Source organism: Astatotilapia calliptera, chromosome 22 (genome assembly GCF_900246225.1).
Source record: "Astatotilapia calliptera chromosome 22, fAstCal1.2, whole genome shotgun sequence".
Classification (NCBI taxonomy): domain Eukaryota; kingdom Metazoa; phylum Chordata; class Actinopteri; order Cichliformes; family Cichlidae; genus Astatotilapia; species Astatotilapia calliptera.
In genome coordinates this window covers 25,061,937-25,074,100 of record NC_039322.1, presented here as the reverse complement: position 1 = coordinate 25,074,100, position 12,164 = coordinate 25,061,937, and the positions used below count along the sequence as shown (strand labels likewise).

The window sequence follows — 12,164 nt, the reverse complement described above, 5'->3', positions numbered from 1 at the left end:
TAAATATCATTCTAATAGTATATAATATCGCTGTCAATAGTCATAATGCCAGGAACATACCATTCAGATCACACTGTGTTTGTTGCCCTTGTCCTTAAATTGTAGCATCATCATCATATATCCAGTCGGAAAAGTAATATTACTCCAGAGTTTTCGATACATAAAATGGATTAACTTTGGAATGATCTGGCTGAGGAGATTCAGGCCCACAGAGCCAGTGACCTTTAAATTCCTTCTTAAAACAAGTTTTTATAAATTGACTTTTACCTGATATTACTTCATGTTATGTTTCCTTTTGAAATCCTGTAATGTGTGGCCATTGTTTTCAGTTGTCTTGTTTAATATTTCTGGTTTCTTTGTTAATTATTTCATTGGCATTGTTTACTTTTTGTAATTTACCTCCAATAAATTGTTGCTTTTAACTCATTAATGTTGAACTTCATATACACACAGATTTGACTATGCCATCTACAGTTTTCATGATTTATTTTTTTAAATAAACAGTTTGGACTACAGTGTTCATTTGAAGACTGCACCCAACTGAAACCCAAATTCATAAATTATATATCAAAATACAAGAAAAACTCGCTATTATTGAATTTCAGCTATTTTTTATTATAATTGATCTTTATTGGATATGTATATTTATTGAATAACACCACTTTTAATTATGTGATGTTTTGTTTTAACAATTTTCATCAATGTTTTTTTTATGTTTTTCATCCGCGCTCTGCCAGTTAACTCTTTCCAAATCAGCCTACCAGGTGAAAGTAAAGAAAGTACAAGCAGTAATTATATGCAAAAGTAGCATGATTAGTCATCCAGAGAACTCATGCTAAACTTTAAAAAGACTGCATGGTAAGTAGGTATCATATGCAGGTCTGTAAGGCTCCAAACGCAAGATGTTATTCCCTGTATATAGTATTTATTTAGAGTAAACGGATTACTTTAGTTGCTGTTGCTTTAGCTAACAGGTGCTAACTAGATCCTTTGAGTAGCTCATGAGCTAGTGAAAGCGCATGAGCATGTGACTCCCCAACCCTGGTTCCAAAAAAGTCTGACTACTGTGTAAAGTATGGCTGTAGCTCAGGCGGTAGAGCAGGTCATCTACTGATTGGAAGGTTGGTGGTTCGATTCTTGGTTTCCCTCAATGCCAAATATTCTTGGGCAAGATATTAACCCCAAATTGCTCTCCGATGCATCCATCGGAGTGTGAATGCTACTTAGAAAGCACTTAGAACAATGTGCGAATGGGTGAATGCACAAGTTGTGTAAAGTGCTTTCAGTGCTCAGAAGAGTAGAAAAGCGCTATATAAGAACAAGTCCATTTACTCCAGACAGGAAAATGAATGAATTTTGGCAGATAGCCGCCCCTCCCTGAGCCTGTTTCTGCCAGAGGTTCTTCCTGTTAAAAGGGAGTTTTTCCTTCCCACTGTCACCAAGGTGCTTACTCATAAGGGGTCATATGATTGTTGGGGTTTTCTCTGTATTTATTATTGTAGGGTCTACCTTACAATATAAAGCACATTGAGGTGACTGTTGTTGTGATTTGGCGCTATATAAATACAATTGAATTGAAAGATATGTCCCAAATTGTATATCAGCAGTCACCATTTACCAAACTGTGTTTGTTTGATTATTAATTTCAGTTATGAAAAAATGTTTTTACTACTCATGGCCACAATGAAGAAGCAATATTGTCACGACATTCTCTTGCTTGGCTTTAACAGAACCTCACCATGTGATGAATATTTTTCTATTGCACCGTTATATCTCTCCCAGAGAAATGCACTCCGTGAAGGATTGGATGCGCTTTTCTAGTTGAAAGCCTGGTGCTTCAATTTTTTCTCAAAACCTGAGAAAACCTCAGGTTTTGAGAAAAAATTGAAATTGGACCGGGGGCAGGGGCAAGGGCCTATTATGGTGACACAATGTCTAACAGTCAGCATACGATAGGTTGACATGGTGCGTCATTCTAAAGCTGTGTGAAATGGTGAATTAGGCTTCAGGACGGAATAACGAATAACGGCCCATTTTTTATTCCCTTTTTCCTGTTGCTATTGTGCCAACACATCATAACGTTCCGATGTCCTTGACCACTGGGCAAACATTAATGAGGAAACCTAATATTAATGGCTTGCATTTAATTTTGAACGCTTTGTGAACTTTGCAAAATCATCATGTTTCTGTGAAGACCCACTTTCTGGGACTTCATGCATTTTACTTGAAATGGTGTCTGCTATGCTTCAAGACTAAAGAACAATTTTCTAGTGCTTCACAGAGCTCGCTTTGACTGCAGCTATAAATATCAGAGCCTGGAAGAGCACCAAATGAATGTCGGTGTAGGAGTGAAGCATGCATTGTACCTGACAGGAGCCCCTCTCCCCAGGGCTGGGCGCAGCAGCACGGTGATGGTGCTCTCCGACTCACTCAGTGGAGAAGGGATGTCTTCATAGTCAAACACCGGAGCTGAGGGCAGAAAGAAAAGTGGGAAAAAAATGTGTCAAAAAAGGGCTAACATGTGTAGAAAAAGAGCAGGATGATTTTCCGTACTCTTTTTGCAAAGATGAAATATACTTTGCGTAGATTTGGGAGCTTCAACAGACACGTGGCTCCACTGCTCGATATTTTAGTAATGTTTTCTCCCCTACATTAAAAGATAAGAGTGTACCATCTTTGTTCATTACCCGCACTTGTCCCCAGCGTACTAGTGTGTGCAGGCCTCCCACACAGTGCCATTGACTGATGATGACTAGTAACAGCAGCCAACTACAGAGAAAACAAGAGGCTCTTATAATATAATTAGGACAGATCTCAATGCTGCACAACCTCAGCAAAGCTCTGGGGACAAAGGGGTTGAGTGTTCCCATCTCTGTTTACTACAGGGAGTGAATTAATTGGAGTACGTAGTGAAGCAAATGGTTATCCTGGTACAACAGATAAGCCAAAACAAAAAGGTTTCTGTAATGGAAGTGGAAAATGTTTCTGCTGAGGCAAGGCATTAATGCCCGTCGTAAAAACCTGCTTGTGTAACCTGTCATCCGAAAAAACACACACTCATGCTTGCACGCAAACATCTGAGGTCTGCATTATATGCAGTCGTGCTCAGGAGTGTTTGAGCCAGTGTGTGTTAGGTGGTTAAAGCCAATGAATAATGAAAAAACTAACGAGTACAGCATTACACTTGCATGTGTGGTACTAAACTGGAACAGGAGCTGGCTGCCCAGAGCTCGTGACAGCGCAGCCAGGTGGGAGCATGTGATACTATAGATTTAATTGTACACTCTGACATCTGCAAGCCCACATAAGCCACTTTCTAAACCGAATGGAACAGGTACAGATAATAGAGATGGATGCTGTATTACATACAGTGTGGGGGTCAAAGAATTCTCCTGGAATATAAAAAGCACCAAGATCCAGCAGAACCAAAAGGTATTTTTATTAAGACAATAACGTTTACAATCCACCAATCTCCCTGTTCGGCATCAGAAAACACTAGACTAAAATCAAAATGTTCAATATATTCTGCGTGCCTAGGGATAAAGTTATGTCATTGTCTGCTTTAGGAGACAGTAATAATAAATAGACATGAAACAAGCACACTTGAATCAGAGGAGAAATGAAAAGGAAAAGAAGCAACAACTTTAAAAAGAGAAACTGCTGTAAACCATTAAACCATAAAAGAAACTAATTAATAAAACTTTAACAATGAGCATTTTTTTATATTTTACTTGAATGCACTGATTCTATTACTTTAATGTATAATATTTAATGTTTTTAATGTAAAGGAGTTACATTCAAAATTTGAATGCATGTCTTTTATCCTGTCTTCCTTCTCTCACCCCAACCGATCGCAGCAGATGGCCCCGCCCCTCCCTGAGCCTGGTTCTGCCGGAGGTTTCTTCCTGTTAAAAGGGAGTTTTTCCTTCCCACTGTCGCCAAAGTGCTTGCTCATAGGGGGTCATATGATTGTTGGGTTTTTCTCTGTATCTATGAAGCGCCTTAAGGCAACTTTTGTTGTGATTTGGCGCTATATAAATAAAATTGAATTGAATTGAATTGAAAGTGCACTGCAATAGCTCAAGGTTGGATCTAGAGTGACTTTTTCACAAATACGGGACACCTATACCACACTAGACAATCCAAAAGTCATTCAGTCTTCCTGAAAATGTGCGCCTTTAACCCCAAAATTAAACAGTAATGTGTCCCCTCAAAAGCAGGTTTTCGACTCTGCATTAGGCTGTTCAGAACAACCATAAACATGTTTGACTTTCCCAAATTCTGAAGTTAACAAGAAGCACTCAGAGAGCGCAACCCTCCGCAAGGCAACTCACTCTCTGGGCAGTAGTGACTTTAAAGGAATAGTGTTGTATTTTGTATAGTTTCATTTTATTTTCTTTGTTCTTTTTAAGAAAATACTTTAAGGAGTTTGTAGTGCAGTAAAAAGTACAAAAAGCAGGCTTTTTAACTTAATTTTGAGTGTATATGGATTAATTCGTGTTCTCTTGACAGTACTGTTTTTTAAAGATATGACATATTTTGGGGTCAACTTGCAACAAAGTCATGTAAAAGTGAAATGTTACATTTATATTTGATATTTGGATGCAAACTAAGAGAGGTGCAGTAAATATAATGGCACGTCTCGCCATTATTTATAATTTCCTTGTGGTTTATCAAGCAGGACACGTTTGGGTAGGATTTGGTAGGATTTAGAATGCACATAATGTAAGTGCAACAAACTGGAAAAAGACTGCAATGGACTATAGTATGCAGAAAAGTTCAGTACAACAGCGAATGTCACAATTTCCACTTTTTGCAAAGACTGTTTCATAAAATTCGTTGCTATACTCCTTCGCTGAACAATCCAAACTCTTATGCTTTGCTCTGTTTTCAGTGTAATGTTAAGACACAGTCAAGGAAATTAATCTTTTGTAACTTACATTTGTTTGTTTGAAATAAGTTATGAAACACAAATGTAACAAAAAGTGCAGAAACAAATTCAAGAAGAAACACTCAGAATGCAAACCTGTGCCAAGGCCGCTCGCTGTCTTTTACATACTGGCAGCTAACGAGGCACATCGTTCTCTTTGTTTTGACAATACTTTCTTTTAGATACAACGTATTTTGGGGTCAACTTGAAAGGAAGGCAGATGTGAAATATTAAATTGACATCAGAGGTCAAATGTGACAAACTGTAACGTGATATTTAGAATCCTCCTATACCGTTATCATTTCCTAAATGTTGACAATTCTAAGCAGTTTTAAAGATAAAAGACATTTAATAAAATGTTGACCTTATTTGATCTTGAAGGAGAGGTCAGAGGTAAATGAGACATATTTTAAATCTGTATGCAGTATTGTATTTTGACTATACACACCACACTTGTAAGAATCATAGTTAGTTAAGTTATGAGGTTTTTTGCCAGTTTTTGACCAATAAATCATTAAGTTGACCTTGAAGACCTCGGTGCATGCAAGCCACATTTTAATGAATTGTTAACATGACCCCACTCTACACCCCTACAAAGTTTTATCAGAATTCTTTCAAAAACTTTGAATGACACACGTGCAAACACTGCCAAAAACATATTCTCCTTGGCAGAGGTGGAAAAATGTGGCAAAAATAAGGGTGACAAAAAAATAGAAGTTAAAGCACTTTCTAATAACCTAAACAATATGTCCAGTTCAGACTTTGTGTGCTGCCAGGACCTGCGGGGGTGCAGTGTTCCATCTCTGGATAAAGATCCTGCATAGATCAGTTTGTTCTGGAACATTTCTAACCATCCTGTTGTTGGACCATGATCTGTCGTGAGGTCCCATCGCTGACCGCTGCAGCCCTCAAGCTGTTTCAGAAATACTACCTAATTATCTGACTTGCTACCTAGACCTTGAAATACACTGCTGTCACACAAAAAGTCAACATCATTAGCTAAACAGTCTTGTTTAGTTCTAGATTTGGCACACAGTTAATTGTTTTTAGGAGCTCAATATGTAATTTGACAGAAGAAAATGTCTTTTTGTTTTGCTGTTCGGATTAACATAATCAGATCATTTTAACAAGAAGAAGCCTGAAACATTATTAAAGCCTGCATCAGGAGATTTTATACAGATACATCTCCAGAAAGAAGGAAAACGCAATAACTGCAGACCTTTTGAGGAAGCTTTATTTCCTTTAACTGCTTTTGTGTGGATTCCTGAATGAATCTAAATCATCCACACACTCCATTTACCCCCCACTTGCTGTATGAGGGAGACACAACAATAGCAAGTGATGTTTCATCAGAGTAAACACCATTAGTGAAAATGGCCTGCAGACACCAATCAGGGGGGGAGTGTTTCACAATCCCCACAGACAGAACAGAATCTTGAGATCCATAGCGGTAACCTCTTCCCTGACAAACACCGCTTCTCTCATTTCTGAACAGCTGCGTGTCCTTTGAATGGAAAACGCAGGCCGCGGTGATGTGAACAAAGCTGTTTTCACCCAAACCATTCAAGCTGAACATTTGTACTTGGCTATAATTTGCGCTGCTGTTATTCTATCAAACTAAGCCAGTGTGCATCTGAAAGGTGTACAGAATGAAAATAATTTGTACAGTTTAAAATTAAATGTGCAATTCAACCAAAGCTCTTCAAAGGGAGGGAATTACATATCATGACATAGTCTCCTATCATTAAAAAAAACATGTTTTTTTTTCTTTAGACTTGTCCTGTTACAGCCACTGAAAATCTGAATTTATCATTAAATACCAGTCAAGAGAAAATCTCTTACGCACATGTAGACACACATACAGCAGTCAGTGCAAAGACTCACCAGAAATGTTGGTGGTGATCTCAGTGAGTGCAGTCTGGCCAAAGCCCTTGGCAGTTCTGGCCCGGACAGACACCAGGTAGGTGGTTCCAGGATGGAGGCCGGAGAACATGTGGTAGGTCTCATTTCTCAGCTTGGACACTGTACGGCGAGGACCTGGCACATTAATACCTGGATCTGATGACTCAATACTCTGGTAACTGATCTGAAAATAGAGTAAATGAAGATACTGTATTAAAATGGTCCAAACCTTATCTAATCTAATCCAGACCTGTGCAAGTCTGTTCTTGCTTTTCTACCAGAAAGGTTCAGGCTCTTTTTGATCTTTTTAACAGGATTTGATGTTCTTTTCATGCTTTATCCCCCTTGTGACCCTGAACTGGATAAGCAATTAAGAGAAGGGATAATAATGTAAGCATATTAATATACCACTATGACAACTCATAGCAATTAAGACGGAGCATGTAAGCCTGGGGGAAAATGGTGTGATCGATCCACTATCAAGTAATTTCACCTAAAAATAGAAGTGATGACAAATAAAGCTTAGTTGATCACAAAACCCACTAAGCTTGTCATTTTGTGGTTTCCATCAGTGAATCGCAAACTATGAAACTTCTTAGATACACTAATATGGAAAAGTCTTGAGACACCCCTCATTTTGTTATATGAGACTTTTTCGTCTTGATTCATTCTCAATCATCCAGGTAAGTAAATCTCCAAAAGTTGATTCTGTTCATCTGGACGTAGCGTTTTGTGGGAGAAACGTTTCGTCACTCATCCAAGTGACTTCTTCAGTCTCAGCTGACTGCAGGTTTCCCCAATCTTATAAACTGTACATTTGCATAATGACTGAAACCAGCCCACTGAAGGAACAATGGGCTGGGAGGTCAGTTCATTAATCTTAATTATGCAAATTCTCATGACCACTGATCAACAACCACTGATCAAAGACCACTGATCAATGGCCACGAGTACCATTCACAGAGAGTTGGGGAATGGCTGCAATCACAGCATTGTAAGATGGTGAAAGATGTACCCTTAGGCCCCTCCTCGATTCAGAGATGGTCTTTCCCTTTTCACGTAAATGGCCTCCTTGACTCCGTGCTCAAACCAGCGTTCCTCCCTGTCCAGGATGTGTACATCCTCATCCTTGAAAGAGTGTCCACTGGCCTGTAGGTGTAAATAGACTGCAGAGTCCTGGCCTGACGAGGTAGCTCTTTTGTGTTGTGCCATCCGCTTTGCCAGAGGTTGTTTGGTTTCCCCGATGTATGAATCCTGGCAATCCTCCTGGCACTTAACAGCGTACACTATGTTACTCTGTTTGTGTCGGGGACCCGATCCTTGGGGTGGACCAATTTTTGGCGCAGCGTGTTTTGGGGTTTAAAAGCCGCAGAGACCCGGTGTTTAGAAAAAATGCGTCTCAACTGCTCCGATACTCCTGACACATACGGGATCACTACAGGTTTTCGCTTAGGCAGCAGTTGTCCTTCTCTGCTGGATTGGCTGGAGCTTTCTTTTGGCGCCATCCCAGCTTTGACAAACGTCCAGCTGGGATAACCACTCCCCCATTACTGATGGAAATCGCACAGTCTAAGAAGGCCAACTTGCCATTTTTCATATCCTCCCTGGTGAACGTGATGTGTTGGTCCACCGAGTTAATGTGATCCGTAAAATGTGGAACGTCCTGAGACCTGATTTTCACCCAGGTGACATCCACATATCTGAACCAATGGCTTGGTGGTGTTCCAGGGTAGGATAGCAAAGCCCTCTTTTCTACTTCTTCCATGTACAAATTGGCCACGATGGGTGAAACTGGGGAGCCCATGGCACACCCATGTTTCTGCCTGTAGAACTGACCCTTGTATGAGAAGTAGGTGGAATGAAGACACAGCTCCAAAAGCAAACACACTTGGTCGATGCTGAAAGTGGTCCTGTTGTTGAGGTTGGTGTCATCCTGTAATCTCTTACGCACTACCTCCAACGCTTGGGATGCAAGTGAAGAGAGATGTAACGTCATATGAGACCATGGTTTCATCTGCTTCCATAATGACGTCTCTCACCTTCTCAACAAAATCCAAAGTGTTCTGGACGTGGTGTTCAGAGCTGCCTACCTGGTAGAGGATTGAAGCCAAAAACTCGGAGATGTTATAGGTGACGGAATTGATCATGCAGACAATCGGTCTTAAAGGTGCACCCTGTTTATGTATCTTCAGTAAACCATACAGACTTTGTGTAGACTCCCCTGAGTACAGCCTGTGGTATGAGGTCCGGTCAATAGCCTTGTCTTGGTCTAACTGCTTCAGACCAGACAATCTATCACCCTCTTCCTGTAACCACCTCCTGGGTCTCCTTTCAGGGGCTCATAAGCATTTTCATCCCTGAGTAGTGACAAAACCAGCCTTCAGTGGGTTGGTTTCGGTCATTATGCAAATCTACTGTTTAGAATATTGGAGAACCTGCAGTCAGCAGAGACTGAAGAAGTCACTTGGATGAGTGATGTAGCGTTTCTCCCACAAAATGCTACATCCAGATGAACAGAATCAACTTTTGGAGATGAGACTTTTTCATTTTTTTCAAGTGGTCTTGAGAAACTTTTTTCCAGGCCTTTAGAAAGTCTTTCTCAGAGGAAAGACTTCAGAGGAATGTTCTTTTAAAAAAAAAATTGTTCAGCCTCTTAATATCGACCTAGGAATCATTCAAGCATTAAAAATGCACCTAATTCAAAGGATGAACTAGTACAGTCAATACAGACAACTTAGAAAAGAACCACTTTTACATTTTGACACATTTTGTTACAAATCCTTTCCCACAAAAACACATAATTTGTTCCAATTTCTTTAGAGACATCTATGAAAAATGCCAAAGATAACACAGTGTGACAGGCATACAATAGTATTTTTGTCCCAATAAGATGATTCCCAAAGAGCTGTTAGCCAAACTCCAGTGTGCCCTTAAAAAAACTGAGGAAACAGAACAAGTGGAGGACAAAAGAAGAAGGGGCTGCACCTACAGCAGGCAAACGTGAAAGCCATGACCTTAAGAAGAAGGAACAAAACAGCAAAGACCCAACACAGGACCTGATGCATGTATCTGTTCGCTGTCAGGCTGTGCGTGATTATACAAAACACAGATTTTCAAGCTCAAAAACCTTTTTTTGCTGGGCCCCCCTTTGTTTTACAAGAAAAATGTTCGCGCACTAACACATCTTCCAACCACACACCCATATTTTGCTCCATTGCCGTTTATTTCACACCTCAAACATTTAGTAAACAAGTAAGTAAATACAAGTAATCTGCAATAAATTACAGGTAGTAAGAAAATAAACTACTAACTTTTTTACACTACCTGCACACCTACAGGGGTATTTTTGAAAACGCAGCTGTTTCATCCACATGTAAACGGCATTTGCAATCACCGAAAACGGAGATTTTTTAAAACTCCTTTTTTGTGTTTATGTGTGGGCGAGGAATACAGAGTTCGTCACGCAACATCAAAGGTATGTGCCTATTTTTATGTCACGCTGTGCGCCACGTTATTGTTTATGTGAGATGAATTGTAGAATGGCAGATATTCAGATTAGCAGTATTTTGTCTCTATCTTCAGGTTTTACACGCTTATATACACACACACTTACTGTCCCTCTATTTAGAAAGGCAGAGGCGTCACGGTGTGATTATTTTACGTGTTTTTTTTTTTCCTGTGTAATAATATTCAACATTGCTATCAATACATTTTTCAAAAAATGCCTCTCTGTGGAAATTGGTTTAAAAACATAAACAGCTGTGGGATACTGTTTGTCCGGGATTTGAACCGGGGGAACAAATCGTGGCAGGATCAGCCTGATGTTATTTGTATCCCACTGTAACTTTACTGTATAAAGAGCTAACATCTCCAAAATGTCAGGAGTAGTTAGTCATTACAAGAAGTGTTTGTGAACTAAAAAGAATGTGGGATACTGTTTGTCTGTGATTTGGAGAGCCCAGCGCTGCTCCCGACGCAGGGAAGTCCAATTCTGTAGGGGAGACCTACCTCGGCACTTGTGCAGGTGAAGCCAAAGGGAAGATATGCTTCACCATATTTTCTAGTCTTTGGCTTAGAATGAAGTTGGTTTGGAAACATATTCAGCGATGCTTCATCTCCTGCTTTGCGTTTGTGTGGGATCCCTGTAAAAAAAACCTGTCCATTATGCTGGCAGTGTCTAAGCTTGTTTTTTTGCTTTTTTTCCCCTTTTCATACCGCGCCCCCCTGCAATGGGGGAGCGGCCCCACACTTTGGGAAGGTCTGCATGTATGTTTGCACATGTTTCAATAAACTGCTCTATTGCCCATTTTCCTAGCAACATGCAAAGAAATGTGGAGCGGCAGAAGAATTAACTACTAAGTACTGTAATTCCCATGATATTTGAAAACTCTGATGTGCCAGAGAAACACTCGAGAAATAAGAAGCGTTATAAGTTAGCTAGTTAAAGTTAGTTTTAAGCCTCTAGGGAGCATGAATATCTAATGTCTGGAACACAGGAAAGATTTATAGACCCACATACTGTTGGATGCAAAATTAAAAATGAATGTGACACATAACAGCTTTGCAGTTATGACATTTACATAACATTTTTACATAACAGTTGGATTTTTAGCTGCTGTTAAGCAAGTGTTCATATAAGGGAAAAGCGGTGTGGCAGTGATAACATTCCTAGGTCAGACCAGATCAGACCGTATAAGCTCATACAGCTTGTCTGATATTCTTTACAGAATCCTTAGCTTGTTACTCACACGGGTAAAAGATTAAATTTAGATGGCATTTTATTTGAAATCCTTCTCACAGAAATGCCTCTCAATTAATCTTAAGGCTACAGCAAAAAGATGTCGACTCACGGTGCAGGTCTAATAAATCTTGTGCTAAAGTTAGCCACAGATAATCAGGTAGACTTAGTGTCATATCTACGTTCTATAGCACTCGCAGGCTGATTTTACACAGCATTCAGGATTAGGGTAAAAACCAGAGAAAAATAACACATACTAAAGATGACAAGTATGAATTAAAAGCAGTATGAGGTTGTTTCCTTGTTGCTGTTTGATGAATGTGTGTAAGTCTGTAAATCAAGAGACATAAAACTGAGGAACTCAGGTTGGCTGTAAAAGAGCCTCTTCCTTCTACCTGACAGTATCTTGACACTGAAATGTTAACACCTCGGGGCAGTTGGCAGTGCAACCCAAAGCTCTAGTGATGTGTCGGTCACGAACGAAATGGCTCTTAGAGCCAGATCTTTGACGTTAACGCAGTGTTGGAAACTCCTCAGTAAGGAAAATCGCTATTGGCTGTCCTAAAAGTCGCTAGAAGTCGCTAAATGATGTCA

The 12,164-nt window shown here is 39.8% G+C and overlaps 1 protein-coding gene across 8 annotated transcripts in view; it reads right to left on the bottom strand.

Annotated features, from left to right (window-relative positions):
* The window catches only part of LOC113014322 (receptor-type tyrosine-protein phosphatase U-like), a 253,584-nt gene that overhangs the window by 61,788 nt on the left and 179,632 nt on the right, over positions 1 to 12,164 (bottom strand). For all 8 annotated transcript variants that reach the window (XM_026155754.1, XM_026155756.1, XM_026155755.1 and 5 more), the window contains exons 10-11: positions 6,815 to 7,016; positions 2,367 to 2,469 (exon numbers count right to left, since the gene is read on the bottom strand). In XM_026155754.1, the coding sequence (XP_026011539.1) occupies positions 2,367 to 2,469; positions 6,815 to 7,016 (305 nt within the window). The remainder of the gene's footprint in view (positions 1 to 2,366; positions 2,470 to 6,814; positions 7,017 to 12,164) is intronic.